This window comes from Bactrocera tryoni, chromosome 4 (assembly GCF_016617805.1).
Source record: "Bactrocera tryoni isolate S06 chromosome 4, CSIRO_BtryS06_freeze2, whole genome shotgun sequence".
In the NCBI taxonomy this organism is placed as follows: domain Eukaryota; kingdom Metazoa; phylum Arthropoda; class Insecta; order Diptera; family Tephritidae; genus Bactrocera; species Bactrocera tryoni.
Window position 1 is genome coordinate 1,334,732 of NC_052502.1, and position 26,106 is coordinate 1,360,837.

The 26,106-nt window shown below is 40.8% G+C and overlaps 1 protein-coding gene across 1 annotated transcript; it reads right to left on the reverse strand.

Annotated features, from left to right (window-relative positions):
- LOC120773570 (broad-complex core protein isoforms 1/2/3/4/5) lies at nucleotides 1–25,635 on the reverse strand. The gene is given in 8 exon segments (XM_040102540.1): nucleotides 1–3,911; nucleotides 6,723–7,640; nucleotides 14,684–14,734; nucleotides 14,913–15,055; nucleotides 15,119–15,386; nucleotides 15,471–15,882; nucleotides 15,957–16,145; nucleotides 25,070–25,635. Coding segments are annotated over 8 exon segments (3,714 nt in total). The 5' UTR covers nucleotides 25,256–25,635; the 3' UTR covers nucleotides 1–2,364.
- Nucleotides 25,636–26,106: the final 471 nt, after the last annotated feature.

Sequence of the window (26,106 nt, forward strand, 5' to 3'; positions counted from 1 at the left end):
TTTACTTCTTTCGAAATGCCAATTCTCAGTCTTCTTTAAATGAAATGAAAATTGTTAGATTACTTTCTTCATTTTCTCGAATTTCTATAGCTAAGCGCAAAAATTTTGATTCAATATAAGCATGTGTTTGTGTGTCAAACACACTCCACATGCCCTTCATGCCAATCAATCACGAATCACAATTTTTAGTCATAAATTTCACAATACCGATAGAGTTCTATACATACATATACCAAAAAAGTGTATGTACAAGTATACCAATTTGCCCAAGAGCAGAACAAAAAAATAATAACTTTTGCTCGAGATTTAAATCTGTTTTTATAATTTGCCTAAATCTATCAGTTCTTGCTTCCGCTGACATGAAACTGCCTTATCCCAAATAGTAAAAATTTTTTATCGACAATAACTACTCTGCCATCGGATCTTATAAAATTAAAATTTCTGAGTCAAATCAAAACTTTTGAGTTCCGTCAAAAAAGCACGAAAAAAGTGACGAAAAAGGCCCTTGTGATATAATGATTTCTCCATGAATTGTAAAATTGTTAAAAAAATATCTGTTTTAATACTCCAATTTTCGAAAACGTCTTCAAGAACATAAAACAAATAAAGTTGCTAATATTTATACACAGTTATGTACATATGTATGCGTGTACATACCATCTAATTATCGCCTATGTACAAAGGAGTAGTTCTACTCCTTTAGTTCTTTATATAACTAGGTGTGTGTGTGTGTGTAAATATGTATGAGTGCTTACCGAACAGCAGATGTCCTCCCTACCTATCCTTAGCCTAATTAGTTTAAAACTTCGAAAATCCTATGCTCTGCATGCGAATCTTGAATATTCCGCATAGCCACACACATATGCGTCGTTGCATGTGTATATATACAGTTGTATGTGTGTGTAGGTAAACGCTTAAATGTTATTGGCTATATGAAGAATTTTATAAATGTATGTTTGTATACATATAGTTTTTACAGTGGCCGTCACATATATGCGCAGGCATGTACGTATGTATTTGTAACATTAAGAAGATGCGAAACTATTACAAGTCATATTCCTATACATTTGCAGTAACAATTGTTGTTGTTGCAAGAGCTTTACATATGTACATTTATCTATACCGAAATGAGTCCATTGAAAAGTTCGCATTCGAAATGCGTATGTATGTATGTTTGTATATACTTATGTGTGTGGGTGGTGCTTTGTGCAGCTCGTGGGTCATGTTGGTTAACTGGTAACGGCCGTACTTAATCACTATTTGCTTGCATTAATTCCTTTTTCCCCCTTCACACACATTAATTAGTACATCAATATATATACACATAAAGTTATATATGTATGTATGTATATGTATATATAACGAGAAAACATAGTACTAACACTAAATAAATTTGTATTGTCAACAAATAAAAATTGCACATCTCAATATTATCATTCTACCTACATATGTATGTATGTGTGTATGTTTTAGTGTTTCTGTGTGTGTGTGTATGTTGCTAGTTGTTGCTGTTTATGTCATTGTATTAAAGTAGTTTGCTTTGGGTTCGAATTCGAAACACATGCCTTTGTGTGTGTGTGTCCAACTGCTCTGAGCGCGCCAAGTTGAAATCCCAAAAACTGTGCGCCAACAATATGTTCAATAATCAAAATCAGAATTCGAAAACAAAATAAAATTGCTCTAACAGGCTTCAATCTTCGCCCAACCCCTGATATTCACACAGTTTTGTATTTGTTTGTTTTATGAAGTTTCGGTATGAAAGAGCAGAGAGGGACTTCTAAAAGTCACGTCCCACCATTATCAATATCTAATGTCCGCTTAGTCCTTATCAGAGTGCGTGTGTGCAGTACTCCGTGCCTTTGGGATCTGGACCAAACCGTTATCTCTAGCTTAAATTAAATTAATATGTATATGTCCACAGTGCATTCGCTTACATATAAGAGTCCTTGATGTTGTACATCGAAAATTATATCTTAATATTTTGTTCATAAACTCAAAAAAGAGATGTAAAAAATCACAGTTTTGCATTCTTGCTTTTTTCAATTCAGTTGTTTTAGTTAATTCCTTTATCAATGTTTTTTTTTTTTGCATATTTCTGAGTTTTTTTTGTGTTCCGTTATTTTTTGCATACTAAAATCTTTAGCTCGTTTCACTGTGGGAGGGTCGGTCGGTCTCTCACTGCGCTTAGAACTTTTTAGTGGGAGCCTCAGCTCTATTTTCACTTTTTTGGTAACATTTTGTTTCGAGTTTTGTTTTTATTGCTCATTTTTTCCGATCACGTGATCGGTACGGTCGGTTTAGTTGGTGGTCGGTAATAGGTTTAGTTTCCGTAGAACAATTTGATCTACCGCTTTGGGGCGCTACTTAGTGCTCTAATAGATTAATGCGCTCATAATGGTCCCCTCCTCGGTCTACACCACCACTGCCGTCGCTGTTCCTGCCAGCTCCGCCGTAATGATCCATCTGTGTTAGGTCTACGGTTGGCGGCAGTTGATGGCCATACTGTAAATCAACCATTGATGTAACTGGCATTGGACCTTGCCCCATGGCGGACAAGGGACTCATGCTTGCAGACAGCGAAGGTGGTGGTGGCGGCTGTGGAGCGTTCAGAGCAACATGGAAGAGCTGCTGCAGCAGATGATGTTGATCTTATAAGAAGTCCATGCAGGGCTTCACCATATTGGGTGAGGACTGTTGCTGGCCACCATGTGAGATCTGCACTCCGGGTCCGGCGCTGCCCCCACCTGCCACCGCTGCTGCGCCTACTATTGGCGAGAGTAATAACTCGGCTGCTGCGGCAGCGGCCGCTGCTGCTGCTGCCACTGCGTTGCCGTTGCCACCCGCTCCGACGCTATTATTGGCAACTGCTGCGGCACTCAGCGAGCTGAGCGACTGATGCAGTCGGCTACTAGGACTGCCGCTCACACCGCCGCCCACCGCGCTGTGATGAAAGTAGGAGTGGTGGTTCTTCTGACGGCGATGATAGATGCTCTTGTGGTTGTTGAGGCTATTCAACGTGCGAAAGACTTTGTGGCATAAATTGCAAACGGCATTGTTGAGCGGCTGCAAATGTTGTTGTTCCTTGTGCCGCTTCAGCGTCAACTTTGTGCTGAGCAATTTGCCGCATACGTCGCAGCGGTGGCAAGCGTTTAGTGGCAGCGGTAGTAGCAGCCGACTGCTTCCGCCCACCATATCACCTCCACGCGTCGACGAGAGTATGCCTGCTGCGGATCCGCCAGAACCGCGACCGGTGGGCGAGGGTGAGAGCGAGGAGCGGCGGTGGTGTAGTAGATGGTGATGGTCCAGAGGTGAACCGGTGCGCGACAAGTGATGGTGGTGGTGCGAGGATGCGCTTAGTTCGTGATGTGCGTGTAGATGGTGCGATGGCAACATGCCTAGTGGCAGCTGTTGATGGCCAAAATGCGGATGCTGGTGGGAGTGATGCGGTGAAGGTGGTTTCATGTGCTGCGGTGCTGGCAATGGCGGTGGTGTGGACGCAATCACATCTGACGGGGAGGATGCCGTCGAGAGGTGGGATTGTGTGTGATGTGGCTGCTCACTGGCTGGTCGCTTCGGCATTCGGTGGATTGGCGAGTGCGGGCTGCAGTCGGTGTTCGAACGGTCTGAGTCTCGGTCACCGCGCAAATGCTGGGGAAGCAATTGCTGTTGGTGGTGCGGAGATGATGCTTCCGGTTGTTGGTGGTGATGATGAAGGTGTTGGTGATGTTGTTGCTGCTGATGATGGTGGTGGTGGAACTGATGAGCGGAGCTTGTGGTGGCTGTGGTTGTGGTAGTGGTGGTAGTGGTGGAATGGTGGAGATGTTCATGTTGCAGTTTTTGGTTGCTACTACTACTTGTATTGGGACTGCCACCGGGTATTATAACGCCGCCAAGCAGGTTGGTGCTTCCACCTATATGACATATAGGAAGAGAAGAAAAAAGAGACAATAGTGACTTTGTTTGCTTGCTATCAGTTTTCGATTTTGTTTTTAGTTATTTTCTTGTATGTTTGTTTTGGTTTGCTTTTAGTATTCTGTTCTGTTCGATTGTTCTGCTTTAATGTTTAGTTTGTTTTTCAGGTTGTTGTTCGCGGTGGAGAACCGTTCTGTCAGTCTGTAGTGTCTCGTGTTCGTTTTTTGGTTTCGGTGTTGTGTAATTTACGAGTTTTTCGCGTGAGTGATTAGTGTCTACTTTCTGTGAATGTCTTGGTACACTAACAAATCCAGGCTCAAAAATGTATCATAATTTTTTCTTGGCAAATCAATCTTCGTAAAATTTTAATGAAAACTTCGGTCGCATGATTTCTATGCTTGTTGCTGTTCTTGTTGCAAGGAAATTTACCATTTTCGGAGATGCAGTTCGTGTTTTCTTTGACGACGACAAACAAAACAAACCGATGTTAAGACTAAATCGTTGATTGGTTTTTCAGCATTCGCTCGCTCAGGTGAATATACCGTAAACAGGACTCGGCGCACTATGCATGCAAACGAAGCGCAGCATCAACCGAGGAGCGAGCTTTGAGAAGACCACTCCACAGCCACTAACTGCGCTTGGTCCTCATGCATTGATTGCGCGTTGGTCGCTATCTGGAGGTGGACTGCCGAGTCCTAATGCCATTGGAACCAATTGCTATAATTGTGTTGATCAGTTTTTCGTTCTTTCTTTGATTTCGTTGCATTGCAGCGCGTGTTGGAATTTCGAAATAAAAAACGTAAGTCAAACAAAAGGTGTTTGAGTCGGCGTTGGAAATCATCGAAAACGCTGATAGCGTATGAATTTTGCATTGTTTTTTTTTTTTACTCGATACCTTTCAGCAAAGAGTTAATAATTTTTGAAATTTTGAAACATTTTTGGCCTGATTGATTTGTAGTTTTTGTTTTCTGCGATATTTGTTTTTATTTTTTCTCATAATACTTCTCTCTTTTTTAAGCTTTATTGTTATTTGTCACTAGTGTCTCTTTTGAAGCTTCTTTTTCCTTTGTATTTTTTGATACAATTTTGTTTTTTTTTCTCTTTTTGTAAAGGTTAAGGGGAGCTCACCAACCTGTGACCCCCAGCCGTCAGGTTGACCCGGCGGCAGGGCGGCTGGATGGCGAATGAGGGTGTGGTAGTAACAGTTGTTGTAGTAGTAGTAGCAACAGCAGTAGAAGGCACTTGGGTCTAAGGATGTGGTGGGGGGTTGGGGTGAGGTGCAGGGTAGGGCGATGGAGTAGTTGACAATTTTCGGGTTTCACTTAAAATTGCTAGTAATTTTGTATTTCGATTTTCAGATTTTAAATAAATTTCAATTCTTAAATTTAAAAATGAATTTTCAAATAAAAAAAAATAAAAAATGTCTTTTACTTTTAAACCAATTATTGTCTTTGATATATGTTTTGATAGCTCGTTTGTGTTAGATGATAATGAAAAATGTGTTTCGATTTGATTGCAAACTGAACTGGGATTGCTTAGCGGCCTTCGGCGAGAAAAGCTGCTTGGCAGATCTGTATACCAATTGGTTCCAACACGACCACACACGATTGTGATAGCGAAGACACACATACTCCCATATTATATATACATATGCTAATGCTAAATACGCTCGGATGCGACTTGGATGGACTCATTGTGTACTTTCAACATACCTGTTACATACAATGTACTTGCAACATCCATAATTATAGTTGTGGTTTATAGTGGTTTTCAAGCAGTTTCAAAATATTTAATTTTAGTATTTTAAGTTGATATTCAAAACATGTGGTAACATTCTAAGTTAGCTAGTAATGGTATGTACGTATGCATGATTTTAAACAAAACTCTTTATTTGCTAATTAATACTAGATTAACAATACGTTAATATATGTATATGTATATGTATATGTATATAAATATATTTATTAGTATACGATTTTATTAAAAACGAACACAACTGAAGTAAAAAGTATCTCGATCGCTTAAATCGCTTAAAGTGCCTAAGCCTAGTTGAATATAAAATAGTCAATGACAAACATATATTGTATAAAGTATTTACATGTTATGGTTATACCGTTAATTTCCATCTACATTCGTAGTACATCCCTTTCACTGCGTAGATCGATCGGTCGGTCGGTCGGTCGGTCGGTCGGTCGGTCGGCCTTTGTATGTGATTTTTGTGGACGTGCATTATACTTAAGTTTTCCATTAAATGTATGATTTCTATTTTTGCTTTTTGCTTTGCTTTTCTTTTCAATGTACAAAATTCATAGCAAATAGGCGGATTAAAAATATCTAAGGCGTTACTTCTGTTGTAAGTTTGAGAACATTAAAGCCATTTCAGGGTACGCACCTTTGTTTACAATTATCAAAATAATGCGCGCTTCTTGTTGGTAAGGGATCTGTGCCCCGCGAGACGTCTTGCTTACTACGACTACACATATTTTAATTTTTCTTCGTCTACAGCTTCACTTCTTGTTTCCTATTTGTCCTGTCGGACATACCCCAATGCAGCATATGCCACATGTGTCTGAATGCGTGGAGGTATGTATGTACTATTTAGTTCCGGTCGCGTCTGCGCCTGAACGTGTTCTAATTCTACTTATTCACTTATTTAACATAGGCTAAATATTAACGAGCACCTGAAAACATAACAATTTCACCACACCTGCTTCTAACATCTACAACATGAGGCGCTGGTGGCAGGCACCCGCCTTTTGCGTTCGCTTAAAAATTTATATTGGTCAGGTAGTCAAAGTACATGAAACCCTATGAGGATGAGCGATGGTTGACCGGCGCATAGTAGGAGTTATGCATCACGGCCACGCTGGCTAAGCCCGGTGACTGGGCCATATCAGCGCCGCCGATGGTCTCCTGCTTCGGCTGTTTCAGGTTGCGATGGTAGATGCTCTTGTGATTGCGTAGACTGTTCAACGAGCTGTAGACACGCTTGCATATGTTGCAGACGGGTTCTTTGGTCGGACGCATGTGCACGTTCTGTATGTGGCGCTTGAGGCGGGTTAGAGATGACAGATTCTTGTTGCACGGATCGCAGCGAAATTCGTCAGCGCCGCCACCGCCGCCGCCTCCGACGCCCGAAGTGTTCAGACTACCGGCGGAGGTGTTGGCAGCCGCGCTGCTGGACGCTGCCGCCATGTTGGCCATAGCGGCAGCTGCAGCGGCGGCGACAAACATTTGCGACTGCTGGACGGCGCTGGTGGCGTTGCTAAGGCCGCCGTTGCCATTGTTGCAGCCATTGCCGGTATTGCTCCCAGAGTTCTGGCCGTGTTGATGCTGCTGCTGCTGATGGTGGTGGTGGTGATGATGGTGCTGGTGCTGGTGCTGGGAATTGGCCTGCATGAGTGCGGCGGGCAAGATGTTGGATGTATTGTTGCTCGAGGTGCTGCCGCTGGCACTGTTGCTGCTGCAATTGGCGCCACCGCTGCCATTGCCATTGTTCGAGACACTGCAGTTGGCGGTGAAAGTAGTGAGGTTAAGGCCACAGATACTTGAGGCTGCTGGCCGTTCGAAGGGGGGATTATCGCAATTAAGTGGGCGAGCATTTGCATTTGGTTCGGTGTAGCGATGGTCGGCATAGTTGTTGGTGATTTTACAGTTGAGCATGTTGTTGTAGTGAATGGATTTGTGGCATAGGTTTGTTGTAGAAGTGGAATTTGCCGTCAGTTGACCTGACGACAATGTGGAAGAAAGTCATAAAACGTTGGATTAGCCCAAAAGACAACAGTCAGTTCAGCGAGTTAGGTATTAACGATTGGAAGAATAAACTAATGGTAACAGTAACGGTAACGGTAACTACGAATAATCTTTAACAAATTTAGGAGAAACCGAATGGAATTTCGACTGTAAATCAAACGATTCTCTATGAAAAATTCTCTCTTATTTTCTCTTTGAATTTTTGCTCTTCTCTTTTGAGTTTTGCCTTTACAGCTGGTTGATTCAGGGCATTACACAAGCCACCGCCGTTACGGCTACGAAATTTAACTTTGGATTTATTTATTTATTTTAAATTCTTCTGAGAATTCTTTATTCTAATTTATAAAGACTAATGTTGTATTTGCTTGTAAGCTATGAAATGCTGTGCTGTGCCGACCACTTTGTAAAGGTGGACAAATTTATTTCTTCTTTGATTGTTTGCATTCCTTAACTCGAGCCTACGGGGAGTGGGTGATGGGAAGGGGTGTGCAAATTTGTTGCAGTTCACGCTTATCGAGTGTCAACTGTACTTCGAACTTAATTTCACTTGAATATGTTTTTTCGTGCTCGTAGCTATTTCAATTGTATTGAGTCGAGGCCATATTTAAATTTTACATGAAATCCGTTTTGAAATTTCACCGTTACTAAATTTTACTGTTTCGTGTAAATCAGATCTTCAATCAGACTCTTATTTTCAGTTTCATATTATATTTTGCATTTGTGCTTAACTCATTGGCTGGTGCAATTTAAGAGAAGGGGTGGAATTTTATTTTTTTTCCTCAATTTTTGTTAATAAGTGGTATTTTGTGTAGCGTGTGTATGTGTTCAACACCATCACCATTGTGTGTGTAGTGGAGTTTGGATTGGGCAACTGGTGGCAATCACCTGAGGTTACTTCTTCAAATAGATACGTGTCGGTAGCATGGCTTTGGCAATGCCTCATAGTTCTTGCGATTCAGCGGGTAACATAAGTTAATTAAAATATTCAAAACCACTTGGGATTTGGCGGGGCGATTGAGTTGAAACTATTTTGCATTCGGTTAAATTTAGTTTGCATAGTTCTCCTTTCGAATCGTGTGTGTTTTTTCTTATCTTTTTTAATTTTGGTTTGAGTGGGAATGCGGGTGCTGTGGGGTCGGGGGCTAGGGGCAGGAAGTTGGGTGCTTTCGATTTACGACTTCAAATTAGCTACTTATTTTACATTACAATTTACAAACATGAAGCTGATATGAATATAATGCAGTCCTAAGAATTACAGTGTTTGTTCCAAGAAAAAATTACCAATAAATACCGAATATGATTTCGACTACCAAAAGTACAATGTTGACGCATCAAAGCACGTCCAACATTTGGCTACCAAATTATTTCGTTTTTAATTCCACTGCCGATTGACTATTCGGTGGCGCGATCAATTTCTTGCCGAATTTGTTAGTGTACGTTCAGCTTTAGCGTACAGTGTGAGCAGAACATTCGCGAAGTACGGCGTTCGTTTCTATACTTCGGTTGTTCAACTTATGTTGTTGTTGGTTATTTTTGACATTATTTGTGGTTTTGCCTCGTTTTTTAGTGTAAATTTAAAATGTCCTCCTACCAAAGTGTCCATAAATCAATTAATACTGATATTGTTGCGCTTGATTTTCGGTACTTAATAGTGTGTGTTTGTTTTTAATATAATAATAGTTGTTGTTGTAAGCCTTACATGACTAGCCAATACAAAATATAAAAGTATAAGACATAACTTAAGCCATAATAATTTGTGTGGAAGTAAAGTTCGGAAATTTGGAAAAGATGCGATTGCGCAACTCGCGCTCAGCGTTGGACGAGTGAACACACCTCAAGGGATTTCATTTCATGAGAAATGCCGAGAATTTTTACGTGTCCGTTTTTCGTTCGGTCTGTGTGAAAGAGACTCCTCGCTTTCAAAACTGAATTCCGAGTCAAGTCGGACCGCGTGAGTCTGTCTGTCTGTGTTTCGGTGATTGGGCGTAAAATTTTTACAGTTAAATCTTGCGTTATTCTGAATTGATTCCCATGCAAATTTTCTCAAATAGGTTGATGCTGATTTTGCTCAATTTTGATTGTTTTCTTTGTTGTTGTGTTTACTTGAACAATTTTGTGAGTTTCTTGTGATTTTCGCTTAAATTTAACCGTTTGGTGTGTATAATAGCTTCCAATTCGAAATGCAAATACTTAATGATAACTTAAAATTTAATTTTTACAATTTTGTCGTGGGAATTTCGAAACTTAAATCTACAGAAAATATATATCGCTTAACTCCACCAATCATATATGTATGTATGCGTGTGTATGTAATTATGTAATTTTCGATAGCTTAAATAATATGTACTTTGTTTGTGTATGCTGCTGTCACTAATCATAAACTTCCATAGAATGGACTATGTATGTGTGTGGGTGTTTCTATTTCTTTGCCTGAATGTCTTGATAAGAAGTAAATGCTTTGTTTTTGTACTTCATAATCTCGGCTTCATGATTAGTCATTAAATTAAGCGCAACATATGATTAGTAAAGTAGCGTGTTGTTTGTTATTGTTGTTATTATTGTTGTAGTGGTTAGTTTGGAGCTTAAAGCAAGCGTTCGGTGTGATGTGTGGGAATGTTGGAAACGCATTCACAGGTGGTGTGGTTAATTGTGTGTGCTTGTGTGAGTGGTAAAGAGTGGTAAAGAGTGGGTGCGTGAGTGGGTTAGTGAATTGGTATGGACCCTGAGAGCGTGTGTTAGTAAAGAGCAAGTGTGAGTGCGTGTGAACGTGGATCTTCGAGGGGTTGCACTTGCAACAACAATTGTTAGATAATTTAGTTTTTTGTTCTTGTTTTTGCGTTAACTGCACTTATTGCTGCGAAGCAGTTATTTTTATATTGTAGGTGTATACATATGCTTATGTATGCGTGTTCGTGTTTGTGGGGCTGTGTGGTTAATAACAATTATTTGGTTTGTTCTCGTTCACCGCCGGGGGGTTAACGGTTTTGAGCAAGGAAATTCGCATCGACTAATATTTTCGAGTGCCAATTTGTTGGGGGCGGTTTGGGGCGTCGATGGGGTGGAAGTGCGAGGTTAGCTGGTCCTTTACTCTAACACGCTTGCTTCAGTTTACAGCCAATCTTTAAAGCTTTGCAAACAATTCATTTAATTTAATAAAAAAAAATTTAAAACAAAAAAAATAACATATTTTGTGCCTGCCTTTGTTTTTATATGTTGTGCTCACTCTTGTATTCGTACGAAAATAAGTGCGCGCCGATTTGCACGCATTAGGGTGGTTCATACGACCTGTTCTAGTGTTCGCCATACACACACGTGCATATGTATGCATTTTCGTAAGTATCTCCTATACATATGTACGCATTTATTTATCATATATAAGATATATTGCACAAGAACAGTTAATGTCTTTGAGTTAGTTATTAGGGAGCAGGATGTTACCATCAAATTGCAACACTGAATTAAATCACAACGAAAATTTGTATGAATGATGATGTAAGCAAAACAAAAATAACGGAAAATATTGAATATTAAAAACATGTATGAAACGCAAAAGGCGATCACTGTACAACAAAGCTGTATGTGTTAATGGGAAGTGCGGCTATCTTTTGCCGCCGGCACCTTCCCTCCTCATTTCACAGCAATTTTAATTAAACAAACAAAACATTTAGAATAACAAGTATATACTTTTAGGCATAACCTAAGGGTTAATAAACGTTCAGTATTGCATTTGTAATAATTTCGAAATCAAAATGCGTTCGCTCTGCTGACACATAGTTTTCTATAGCAATTATATACTGATTAAAACACACATACATGACGTAAAATTTCCATTGTAAATAGTTAAAAGTGTGTGGTTATGTGTGTGTGGGTTTGAAATTCAAAGCAAAATGGTAACAATTATCACATTTATTTGGAACGAAAATTGAAACACACTTGACTCATGGCTTCAAAGCAACGCTTTTCAGTTCAAACATCGAAAAATAAAAAGGAGTTTACTTAAATCAAAAGTTTCTCTAATTAATTTGGCGCCTTGTTGTTGGCCGGCTCAATTCATACGAACAAATATTTATGTATGTAAGTCTAGTGGTGTACAAAATAGGCGGAATACGTGTAATGTTGCGAAACTAAACATTCAAAACAATATATATGTGTGTGTATGTACGCGTGTGCGCAAGTTTGTACAGAACACAAAAGTATGCAATTACAGTTAGTAAAAAATTGGTAACATAACGAAAACATATACAACGAAAAATGTCGAAAATATCACAAATATTTATATTTACTCTTAGGCACGTACGAATATGAATGAGTAAGTAAGAGGAGAAAATTTTCATTTCTTTATATTTCCATAAAATACGAATACAAAATTAGCACACAAAAACAAATATCACGGAAAATATATATTTGGGCTTTTCACTCAACGCCGATGCTGCCGCTCTTATGCGGAGCAGCCTTGCTAAGCAAATGATTCCGCTTTGGAAGCGCGCGAGTTTCGAACACTTGCTGACCTTTCAATATTTTGTTTGCGAATTTCATACTCTGTTTATATTGATCTTTCTATTGCTCGCGCGTAGCCTACAAACGTTGGCGTTGACATTCGGAGAGGCTTTCGGAATGATTGCGAACCGCGTGTTTTGCAAGGGCAACGCGTTAATACTTTTTGTGAACGGAATGCAACGAGGACGGCTTATTATTTAAGTCTCGTGAAGACTGCTTTTTACACTCTTTAAACCTTATAGTAAAATGACCATAGAGACGACTCGTGTCGTGTGGATGAATGAGCGAAGAAGGGGACTAGAAGCAGAGGCGTTTGAGCACCAACGCGAACAACCCAACACACAACACTTATCGAGCGAGCAGCAACACACACGTACAAGTGTGCAGCTTTGGAGTCGCTAGTGTGCGTAAGTGTTTGTGTGTGTGTGTGAGTGTTGGTTTCTAAATAAACTACAAATGAACTTGAATTAATTCGCCGAAAGTGTGAAACTTGTTGCGCGGCAGTTATGTGTTGTGTTGCCACAGCTTAATTAGTCGTTAAAACGCCTGTGTGTATGCAATAAATTTGGTGCGAACGCTTTGAAATATTGTATGTGTGCGCTTGTGTGTGCTTAGCTAATCAAAATTGAAGTTAAACGCTTTTGCGCCGATTAACGCAGACATAAAAGCAAATGCCGACGCCACATACGCCACAAGTCTGCTCCAATCGGCTGGCAGTGTGTGGCAAGTGTGAAGCGTAAAGCGTAAAGCGCAAAGCACCAGTAGCCGCAAGCCACAGCACCGAACACACATACACACACGCACGTACGCGCACAAAACATGCGTAATCTCTATTTTACACTTTCACCAGCACCGCATTTGCGTTTGCTTGTGCGTTGGCGGGCAAAATTTTCACATTCACTTAAATAGACAAAACTTTTACATTGCCGCACACGCGCTCACATGTGATGTGTATGCCACCGCGCGCGCAGTTGGGGCAAATTGTTGAGGTCGGCCACAACATAAAGGCATCAATTAAAATTTCTCCACACGCTCAACGGCAAATGGGAGCAGATAGTTGTTAAAATCAGGAGGCTAAAGCAGACAGGCAGCCCGTTGTGGCATCAACGCGTGTTGACTGACTGGCTGTCTGCCGGCGCGCTAAGCTAGCGAGTGACGAGCGGCAAGTGCGCGCTAAATAATTGATGAGCCTGTGGCAAGGCACACATGTGGAATACATTCGGAGCAACTCCGGCATATATTAGGGAATTGCGCGGTGCCGGGAGCAGCTGGCAGCCTGCTAAGATTTGAAGTGCGGAAGTGTTGTTTGCCAGTTATTGCCATCATCGATGGGGCGCTTGTGGTTATTATTGTTGTGAATTGCGCTTTGTTTGTGTTATTGTAATGCGGCAAACCGGTTAATTAATTCGAGCACAGTCAGCTGATTGCTTGGTTCTTTGCCAGCGCTATTCTCTATTGCAATGGTGAATTTCGGGAATTTTTCAAACGCGCTTGGCTTCGCTTCTCTTCCTCTTCTTCACTTTCTCATTGTTACAGTTATATATTTTTAAATATTAATTATTGACTCTACGCTCTATGGTCCTTTTACCATTCTACGCTCATGAAGGGGATTCAAATGAAATAAGTATTTACCATCGAAACAATCAAATAAGAAAGAAATTTTCTGCTGCTTACGTAATTCTCTTTTTCTTCTCATTTACCAACCAAATACTTAGCGACTTAGATGATCTTAATTCATGAGATTTATCTGTTTTTAGTTCAAAGTGCTGGAAACCGAAGGAAAATGCCGGTGAACGCAGTGCTCCAGAAGCGGTGCACCAAATAACTGATGAATCTCATACGGGAAAAGTGAGTGTGTGCTGGAGGCATTTGGAACTGTTTATACATATGCTGTGGCATGTATAGATGGGTATGTATGCATGTGGAAATTAAGTTGAATTGGGTAATTAAACACCAAAGCGATGAGTTATGGCGAACAAATTCAATTTGCATTGACTTCCATCGAGAGTTCTCGAGAGAGTGCTTAAATTAGAGGTGAAATTGTTAGGAGATGTGCATTGAAAATCTAGTAAAAGTCTACGAGATGAATTGGTGCATAAATGAAGCGTGTAGCCACCTTAAAATTTAGAAAAAGTCTTAATATTTCTTCCTTTGCCACTGCGTTCCAGGCATTTTTATATTATATATATGTATATATTTCTATTTTTTCATATATTTCGGAAGTTCTGTTTTATATTTTTTTCTGATTCCCTAGTTTCTTTCGAGTTTTCCTCACAAAGTCGGTTTAAATTAAATAAATAAACCAAAAGTTAAATTAATGAAAAAAATTAACTGTAATTATCATGTAAAAGAATTTTATGGGTTATTGCAATTTTCTCAAAAATTTTCCGTAGTTATAAATGTAATAAAACATAATTAATTAATTAATATTTGCATTTGATGTAAAAATGTAAAGGAATGAATTTGAATTGAAATGTTCGGAAAGAGCGAGTAGTAGTATGTATGGAAGCGGCGTACTCACCTTGCGGAGAAACTGATATTTCGGCGGCTGACTGTAGTTGCGAGTTAAAACCTGAAAGTGAAAGGTAAAAAATTTGAAAATTTCTGCAAAATTTACAACTCCGAAAGGTAGGTTCTTTAGTGCGAGCTTAAAAGCTTCACAGCACCAGACTGAGCTTTTGTGTAAGGTAAGCTTTCGAAAGGTGTGAAAGCTCGAGTGCAGCGCTAACCTTCACTCAAACAGCACTTACCAGCTAACGTGGCAGGATCTAGACCGCTCATGGGAAAATTGAAGGCGGCCGGTGAGAATAATTTGCTCTCTGCCGGTGACATCAGATATGGGGGTGGAGGATGTGTTGGCATGTTGTTATCAATCTCCTCATCGTTTCCCGAACTGTTGTATAAATTGCCGATTAGTTTATAGTTAGTAGAAGTCGCTGTCACCGCTTTTACTCACCTCAAAGAACCTTTGCCGCCATCGCCGCTGCTTGATCGGTTCGCTTCATGCTCACCGGTGGAGTCGTTACTGTGCTCATCGACTACTGTCGGATTGTTATTCGAGCATACTAGTTCCATGGGTTCCGATTTGACATCGTCGACGGTGCGTGTAAGCGGTGAGGAAGTTAAGCTACTACCTACTTTGTCATTATTTGCGATACCGTTTCCGTTGCCAGTGTCCGAGTTGCCATTGCCACTATTACCGTTATTACCAGATGGTCCATTACCTAAAAATGATAACATTTGTTAGACTTCATGTCAATTCTCTTCCACTCTCCTTTTATCGCTCTCTATCTGAACCACACACTTACGTTTGTCTTCCTTCAGCGGCGGTGTGTTGTTATTGTTGTGCTTGATGGTTGAGAAATCGGCCGGTGTCAATTGGGGTGATGCGCTGCGTTGATGTACTATTTCGGGACTATTGTTGTTGCTAGACGGCAAACCGTTGTCGGGTCCTCGCAGGCGTTTCATGGCATTATTCGAGTCCTCGGCCGATGGTGTTGAGTTGTTCCTCTCGCGACGTAGCATGGCCATGCTGCGCTTAAACAACTGGCTGTTGATGTGTGTGGATGCCAATGGCAGCTGTTGGGATGGTGGGGGTGGCGGTGGTGAGCCGCTGTTGCGTGGATATAGCGGCGGCTCATCGAGCAATGTGTGGTGTGAGTTAAGTGGAGTGCGTGTGGCATTAGCGGCATTCGCCAGATTTTGTATTTGAGCTAATTGCTGTGGGATGCAAGCAGAAATGTATTTGTGAAAACGTCAATAAACACCTTTATCGCTTGACTATGTGAACTTACACTATGGGTTTCCTCGGCCTGCTGTTGAGTGAGACCCGAGACTCGAAGTACCTCTGCCGTCTTAAGAAAGGACTGCAAAGACTTTTGATGCACGTTCACCTCACCGTGATATATGAATTCCACCAACGAGTGTAGATCGAGAAAGTTGACATCCTGGAGCAGGATCACCGGATGCTTACAAGGTGTACTCTGAAAGAGACAAAGAAAATGGGAAATTAATGAATCATTTGATGTCACACTCATTCTGTGGATGAGTGTCAGTTGTAAGGTATTATAAAAATTAGTAAAGTGGGAGTGGTTTGTGGACACTTCAAGGTATTCATCATTTGTTTGTGACAGCCGCATGATTTGAAGTTGGCAAATGCTGCTGAAGTGCGACGCACAATTAATCTGAGTAGACAGCCACATATGTAGATGGCATGTGCATACATATAAACATAATACATACTTGGAGTGAGTGTATGTGCTTTTGCTTTTATTCAATTGGCGCGTTTTGAAGTAGTTTTGAAATGCACAAAACCTGCGAATGTGTGCGTGAGTATGTAGCACTTCATGGTCATGGCGCAACAACAATACAAATAAGCTGAAGTACCTGATTTGTGCGTGTCTTGTTTGCTTAACGATGAACACACACACGCGCAAAGGTATGTGAGCATAATGCGCCAGTGTGCGATCACTAATGTGCTTCGCTTTTTGCTTCTGCCATTGGCAGCGTTTGCAACGATTGTGTGACGACAGCCTCATCCGAGGTAAGCAGAGGTGAACACGAGGGGCCTGACGGTAGAAGTGTAACCAAGGTACTTGCTCGCATAGGAGCTTTAGGCTGCTTGCGCAAAATCACAAACTGGCTATTATCGCAGCCGACTAGGGCTGTCATGTCTACGCTCTGTTCCCTCCGCTACCCGCAATTGTGTAAATATGCATGAGTATATGCAGCTCGTCACTTGTACTGCCAACAGTTCACACGAAACGCGCCTATCAGCACAGCAAAGCGCAGTATTTGGTAGCTACCTTATATATTTACAAGCCATATACATTTACATAGTGTATATACACATTATGTATATTTGCAATGCACGCTCAACTTAATAGCAGCCGCAGTGATCGGTCCCATCGCACTCGGCGCAGTTGCAGCAGCGCTGCCTCAGCAAAAACTGCAATTGAACTGCACAAATAGCAACAACACACATCGAACACTTGGCAGCGATCGCTGTTGCATTGTGCCTCGAAATTAGGTCAGCGAATAATGAAAGCATAAAGGCAAAAACTGATGCTTCATTGCGTGTGTGCCAACATATGTATGCATGTATGTATGTAAATGAAGATGTGCAGTAGCAGAGCGCTTTCAAAGGCGAACGACTAACCGAACGCATAATCGACGGCTGAGATAATGCCCTGCCCGACCAGACACTAGTAACTCAGCGACGATCTTGTTGCTCTGCCGCTTCGATCAGTATGCGCCCATCTCTTTCAGTTTATCGCCTATCCACCACTCCCCACCAGCTCGTATTATTTTTTAGCGCTTACTAAGCACACACACACACCCATACATAGAGACTTTTTCGCTCGTTTTGTGCATTTGTATTTCTGCTCGGCGTTTCGCTATTTAATGGACTTCTTGCAAAGGATTGCATCTATTTTTACTGATTTGTGGCACGATCGCCAAGGAGGTAACGCTGTGTGAGCGTGAAGGGGCCGGGTGCTGGTAGAGACGCTCTTAGAGTGTAATGTTGTTGTGTTGATGCGCGCCGCCTTGCAAGTTTGGGAAAATGAGGTCAGCGCAACAGCAGTCGATTGCGAATCTGGCTTAGTATATATTTGTAAATAGGCGCACACGCGCACGCACACCAACGCAGGCGACGTACGAATGCGTGTGAAGTGCATTCAAGCGCCCGTGCCGTGTTTTGTTGTATTGTTTTGCGCACATCTCGGCCTTTGGAATTTATTTGCGATTGTAAATTACCGTTTATGATCTATAGAAAGTGGGACAGCAGCGAGATTGCTTTTTGGGAAACGAATACACACACATATGTACATATATACTCGCATGTTACATATAGTGTGCATGTGTATGTTTGCGTGTAAATGGCATTTGTCTTGATATAATACCAGAAAATAATAAAAAGTAACTTTAAGTAAATAATGAAGCGAAATAATAAAAAGCCACACAAATTACAATGGAATAGCAGTGTTACCAGATGTATAAAAATTATAGGATTTATAAAGCAGCAATAATATTGAAACTTCTACAAGGGTCCGGTCTCCAATAATATTGCAAGAAAGGGTTCTAGGTTCGTTTGAAATATGCGCAGTTTTGCACTGCAGTCTAACATAGCCGCAGAGTTTTGGATCCTACAGACTATCCGGTACGCAATAATGTTATTAGGGGCCACAAAGGAGCAATCATATCTAGGAATAAGTTAAATTTAACCAAGCGCAGAGTACAGCTCGACCCAGCTGTCTCGGCGAGCCAAAAATAATGGAATTAAATATGGCCGAGTGTCGCTTCACAATTCAGTTTGTTTTGCTTGTTTGGATTGCCGAACTACACCGATTTGTAGTTAAAATGAGGCGAGAAATAAAATGAAAAATGTTCAAACAAACAACGCAAAACGTGTGCGAGCCGCTGGACGAAGCGACACGAATTCAACTAACTTTCTGGCTTCTTTTGCCGTTAGCCGTCACTTTGTTGCAGGGTGTGACTGAGTGTTTGCGACTTATTTAAGTGCCACTAGTGCATCGGCCATTGTTTGGCGCCTGTTTTTGTACCGTTTTGTGTAATTTCGTATTTGTGCATTTTAGAGCTTTAGTTCAAATGCTTTTATGCCAAATTGCTGCACTACAAGTGCGTCGGTTGCCTGGGCCTATCGCTATTCGCTGGGTGCGCCAGTGCTGAGCGCTGCCGTATTGCAGTTTAAACCTAATTAAAATAATGCAGCAGTTAATTAAATATTTATGCACCGAGTGGATACTTTAGCCACTTTCTAGCCACTTGAATCCGACGCCACTAACCCCCGATGCCACTCGTCGCCAGGCGGCAAAGCGTGTTATGTTGTAGCGCCCAGTGCTGCTGGGCAGAGGTGTCATTTGGATGCGGACCAATGTGACAGTGGGACAAAATGAGAGAAAATCCAACATGAAAACAGCATGAGGAGATTATTTCCAAATATTCCTCAACCATACTCCAAGAGGACAACTAAACAGAATATCTATATAAATTTTTCTAGTAGTGAGTACGTCTTTACTAGATTCTAAGTACAGTCACAGAGGACAATCGTTGCTACGAAAAGCGCCCCATTGCGCAAAGGTTTCTGGTCGCTTGTTTGTTTTTATAACGGTAACGTATAGTAAATACAAAAACAGCAAAAGCTGTCACTTCTAGTGCCAATAAAGTTTTCCCTACCAAGGCTGGGTTCATTACTTTTGTTGCCATTGTCCGAGATACAGCCACTACCCTGTAATCTTGTGCGCCCTGCCCTCCCCCTCTTTTCTACTGCAATTGTTGTGCATTTATTTTGCTATTTAGCAAATTAAATGTTGTCCCTTCTCATATTGTAGTGCCTTCAATTCCCCGTGGCATGAGTGTGTGTGTATGTGCGCAGTGTCATGACTTGTTCGCTCTTATTTGAAAAAGTGTGTTCTTCACTTTGCTTCGCTTCACTATTTTTGCATAAGTAGGCAGGCTGCCACTGGCCTAAGTGCTGACACTGCAATTGACTACCATTTTTGCGCTGATTTATTTCATTTTTTCGACTTTTCGACGAGTTGTTAATCAGCAGTTGTGCTGTTGCTATATTTTGCACATGCAAAACTTTTAACAATTTAGTGCATGCTTCTTTGTATAGTTCTTTCTTTGAGTTTCTTCTGCATTCAATCGTTCCGCCATAGATCTAATTTGAAGGCAATGATTAACTTGGCAACGGAATAGTCAACTTGGCGATACTTTGGACAATTGTGACTTATATACTACTTTTACGGTTATTATACAACTTAAATTGATTTATTGTGACAAGTTCCGTTACAGCGAGTTTGGCGCTTGGAGGTGAACTGCGATTCGTAATTAAAATTAATCCACATTTGTTTGAGTGATATTCTATAACATAAGGGTAAATGATAACAGTAAAGGCGAACCAGTCACCAGTCGTGTGAGAAAATCGAATGTAAATATGTATGTATGTATGTAGATATATAATTTTAGGTTTAAGTCATGAGTTTATGTAAATGTTATATTATGTTCTGTTCTGTTATGTTATGTTATGTTGTGTTATATTATGTTATGTTATGTATGTTATGTTATGTCATGTTATGTTATGTCATGTTATGTTATGTTATGTTATGTTATGTTATGTTATGTTATGATATGTTATGATATGTTATGTTATGTATGTAATGTTATGCTATGTTATGTTATGTCATGTTATGTTATGTTACGTTATTATGCCGTCTTCCGTCGATTTATCCTATTGCTTTCTTCCGGTATACTAAAGACAAGCTATCCCTCGTATATAAAAATATTTTGAAAGCAAGTTTTATTCGAGGGCAATAATTTTGCTAAATCTAGTTCATTTAATTAGACCCAGTACTTTACAAGCGAATTTGCATACAAATGCTACGCTAATATAATGCAAATATGAAGTAGGGAATGTGAATGTGAACGCATTGCAGCAACGTTTGTGACCTTTTCTTCAGAGCCGTACGTGGAGTCATTAAATCACTTTTATTGCAGACGAACTTTTGCGTTATTAAATTCTTTGCAAACATTTTTAAAATTCTGTTTATTGCTATGCCCCTTTATCACGACGCTTTTCAGCACCGCCCAGTAGACATTACTTGCTTACGTGCGCACACACATGCACACGCATCGGTGCTTATGTAAAGTATCTATGTGTTTATGAAATAAAAATAATTCAGCAATTCATTATAAGTTGCATGCGAGTCGAATGCGGCTATTGCTTTATGTGTATGTATGGGAGTGTGTGTGTGCTTGCGTCACATTAGACAAAACGGTAAATGGCCAAAGACAGATCCTCGTACGCCTACCAGCGCTCTTGCCGCCACGCCCCGCTTCGCCGAGCACTTTGCTAGTTATGTCCTTTCGCCGCAGAATTTGTTTGTTGCTAAAAACTTTTAACATTGTACATGTGTGTGTGTGAGCGCATAACCGCATAGTTTTCGATTTTCCTTTTTCAAATATTCAGCAAAAAGCCTTCTTCATGCAAATGCACATACTGTAGTGTTTATGTGTGTGTGTGTATGTACGAATTTGCCTGCCCTATTGGTTGCCGAAGTTTTAGTGGTTTTTGTTGTGGTGCGCAAAGCAAACTTTAATGGCAACCTAATTAATAAAACGAATATATTTAAAATTTGAAATTTCCGTGCAGCGATCCTCACCCTACGGCACTCGCCACTTGTAGGCCAAAGTTTTACGATTTGGCAAAGCCGCCGCCGCTCGCCGCTGCGCCTTATTTCTAGTCGCCGTTTGTGTAATTTTTGCAGTAACTCTACTTAATTTGCATCGCTGTGCCATTATTTCATAGCTCACTTTTACCCTAGTCTCCACGCCCCACTCTTGCTGTTGCCTTTGTTGTCGTATTTTGTACCGTTGCATTTTTTGTTAACTATTAAATTTATTTACTAGGTTCTTCTTTGTTTATTATAACGCAACACACACACTTACATATGCGGATGGCGGCTAGGTGAGGCGAGGAGTTGGCGTGTGTGGCGTATTGAAAGAAGTTTGCTGGGATTTTCTTGTCTTTCGGTGGCATTTGCAGGCAAAGTGTGGCACTGCGCCATCGCTAATGGGCCGTGGGCATGACGAATATTTCGCGAGCTCATTATTACTGTTATTATTTGGGGTTTCCAGCTAATGTTTGATGATAGTGATTACTGCCGCGGTTGCGGTGCTGATGGCTGGTGGCGTAGAGGACCTCCATGCCGATGCATGCGGCATAATTTCTATTACGCCCATTCTGCCCATAATACCTCTCCACTGCAGAAGTATCTGAGGCGGCGTATGTTGTATGCGTTTGTGCTTTACAATGCAAAAGAATTTGTTGCTATTTTCGGGGTCACCCACTGAGAGCTGGAGTCTCTTGTTGTTCGCAAGGGGATTGGCACAAGAACGGTTCAGTGCGAGTTTTGCCTAAGAATTTACCAGTTGCGTTTCCACCAACTGCGGCAACTCTTGGCGAAATAACAAGAACCACGTCACGCCGCACCGCCGCCCCGCCTACTAACATCCGCCACAGTGAGCGCTTGATTCGCCTAATGCATTTTGAATATTCGCCGGCATTGAGACATTAAACTCTACGAAGTTGGCTGTTTGTGGCGGTGGCGGAAGCGGAGTCAGCGGGGAATGCAGTTTGTTGCAAGTATAGATTGCGGAAGTGTGCACGCAATTGTGGCTTTGAGGCAAACAAAAGGGTTAGGCTGTGGCACCTACAAGCATTCCACGCTGTCATTCCATACACGTGAATGTGTGCGTGTGTGTGCATACTGGAAACCGTACAACATGACACAAAGCGGAAACTTTTTGCCACTGAGCTGCCAACAGCGTCAAATAATAATCGTTAGCAAATTTCCGACATTGCGGTTGCATGCCGCACATGTGCATTGCAGACAAAATGGCTCACTCCACACACACACAAACACATTAGTTGCCTCTAAATTCAACTCAAATGCAGAATTGCTCACTTGGCTGCCGCATAAGCATTTGGGCGTTGCACGTTGGGTGTGGCAAGCACTGTGTAGACAGATTGTACGAGTATGTATTTACCGAGTTTGAAGACCACCCAACGGACTCAAGTGACTTGCTACAAACACAGATATATGCAGTTTGTTATTTTAATTGAAACTGCGGACTAATTTCATTCTATTGTGGTTGCACGTTTTTGTTGTTGCAGCAAGCAAACATTTATGCAGTCTATTTGATTTGTGTGACTGCTGGTACCTCGCTATTGCATGCGCCACAGTTGCGTGTTGTGGCAATTGTTTAATTGTATTTTTATTGTCCCCATTGTTGTTGTAGTTGTTGTTGAAATCTGCAAATGACTTGTGTGCATAATAAGTCAACATTTTACCTGTCTTGCACCGAGTTTAGAGTCACTCTCAAATAAGTAGCCGTGCAAGTGCCACACACACACATAAACAAGCACACTGGAGTTAACGGTTATATGCATCAGTGTGCACACATACGAATCCGAAGATACTCATATTACCTTAGTGCAGATCTGTGCTTTCATTGTCTTCCAGCAACCGCGTAGCGCTGCCACATCGCACATAAGTAGGTCACATCGTCATGGCAGAGGCAGCAGAAGCCCGCAATCTGCCTTAGCACATACTCAATGGCTCTCCGCCTATATAATTATGCATCCTCTGCGCTTTTCCCCTCAGCTTCCCGTGAGGGGTTGGGTCGGGAAGGCGAAAGGGTTTGTCACTGCAGCCGCATCTTCTTCTCTGCTCCTTCTTTCATTTTATCTTCACATTCTTCCCAACTTTGCTTTTCTTGTTTCCTCTTCGCCAACGTTTTTGTGCGACTGATCTTCGACCGATTTGCTCTCTAGCGGCTGAGGTGTTTCCTCTCCTTCGCGATATTCAGGGTGAGCCAGTTTGCATTCTGCCCTTGCATTTTCGCACTATATTTCTTCCATCTACATTTTATCGCATTTTCTACTCATAAAACGATAAAAATTGCAATTTACGCTTTATACTTATATACACATGCGTTTCCCTTGCCCCTCGCAAGTTTGTCTTATGTGTGATTTTCTGTTTCTTATGTTTGCTCAGCCTTTGGCAAATACATACGAGTGAACATTGTGCGACTTTGCCTTTGCTTCTGTATTCGTTTTCACCGCTCCACTTGGCCCCGTCATTAGGTAGTGCAATCGCCGCTTTTGCTTTATTATAATATTTCGATTTCTTTACACGTTCTCCTTTACAAGTGCCTTTGCATGGCAAATGAACGCACTAATGTTTGCTCAACTTATGTATATAAATATATATGTATATATATATATAGTTATATACATATATACCATATATGTAGTATATGTATGAATGTGCCCTAACTAATAAAAATTTGTACTTTATGTGCGAAGTGTCCTCGAAAAAATATATACGAGTGTGTGAGTTGGTCATTGCTTGTTGAAGCCGACGACGGCGATCGGTGACTGTGAGAAAGCTATGCCAGCAAATATATTAAGACAAAGTAACACACTTCAGTTTCCGTGCGTTAGACTTTTCAGTTTTATGCCACATCTGAACGCCCTGTCCGAGAATAGTATTAATCCTTGACAAGAACAGATACATAGTATATTGGAGACTCATATGATTATACCCTGTTCAATGCCACGATGTTTGAAACGCCAAAAAGAAACGTATAAAGTCGATTTAGCCTTGTCCGTCTGTATATAGGCGAGCTATCCCTTCGGTTTCTGAAATATCGATTTGAAATTTTGGTCGGATCTTTTTCTTATCAAGAAGCTGCTCATTTGACAGAACGACCCTGTGGCATATAGCTGTCGTACAAGCTGATCGATCAGAATAAAGAGCTGGTATGGAACACCCTTTTATTTAAGGGGATCTTTTAACGAAACTTTGCATCGAATACTGTTTGGGCGATGAAGCAATCCCCGAAAAGATTGTTCAGATTGAGTCATTATAGCATAAGGAGTATTTTGTATTTGTGAAGGGTGCATTTGAAGTTAGTGAATAATTTTTATTTTTGACTGATCCTATTCAAGTGATATAAGACGCCTTTGGAATGCATTTGCTGCTCGGAGCGCTTCCATTGCGGTGATTTCATAACAATCCACCTACATTAAGCTGGTTCCTAAGCACCGAGGTTCACAACATAAGTTTTATTTCAAAAACCGCACTACATAGCCCTTGCACTAGACCTTTGGTTGTAGTCTCTTGCAATATCATAAGAAAGTTAAAATGGTGAGCCTCAATGGATACCAAAAAATACCATTGTGGCAGATCATGTAATATGTTAAGAGAAATTAAATTTTCGTCTCTCAAAGTCTTATAAAATCAAATAACCCACAGCATATCTCGTGGGAATTCTTAACCTATAAGTATCTAATTTTTTTGTCATTATTGTCACTCACCTTGAGTAAATCGCGAAAATATGGGCTGCACGCCGACAGGACGACGCGATGCGCTTTGATGCTGCGCCCCTCGCACGCCAGTGTCACATCGACGAAGTCTTCGTCATCGCGCAGGTTCTCAAACGCCGACGTTATGCTGCTTTGGTAGTTGTTCCAGCGCAAACAAAAATGCTGTGTTTCGTCCATCTTCGCGACTGGCTTGACTGTGTCCGTTTCCGTTTCCGTGTCCGTGTATGTGTGGGTGTTGCGTTGGCGCTGTTGAAAGCGTCCCCAAAGACTTGCTTTCACTCTTATGGATATGCTGTTGTTGTTATTCTTGTTGCTGTGACTGCTATTATTTTGAAATTAATTATTTTTCTCCAACTGATTGCAATTGTTTTCTCTTAGTTGTAGTAGATATAATTGTAATGTTATGTTGTTGTTGTAGTTTTTATGGTTGTTAAGAACCGTCTTCTCTAAGTTTTGCTTTTGCTTGTACTTTCCCTTAAGTTTGACTATTTGGGAAGTTTACTTGACTATTTGCGTTTTATGTTTATATTTGTGTAGATATATTTTTCATAAATTTAAATAAACTGCAAAGAGAAAAGACGGAAGTTCAATTAGTAAAATGAACACAGTAAAAGATATCCAATGTATGTTAAAATGTAAAATAGTCAAAATAATCATACAAAAATTGCGAATCTACTGAAAAAATTAATTTCACGGCCCAGGCGCAAGCAAGTGACAAAAGAACCCTCGCTAAAATAAGAGAATGCATGTTAGGCAACAACATCAACTCGTTTACGGAATAACAGAACTTTATGTATTACCAACTTGACGGTATTCGGCTCTAGAATCAGAATCGGCTTCGAATCGAAGTTTATAAAATGTATCTTTGGCATATAGATTCTCCGGAATATGGAAAATGTTTACATATTTAGATGGTGTATGAAGTTGTTTTTGTTCGAAGAAATTTATTTCGAGCGCATCTGCTTCGTGTGCAAGTGTCGCACGTCAAGTGGCTTTAAATAGACCCGCAGATTATAAAACGCCCAAAG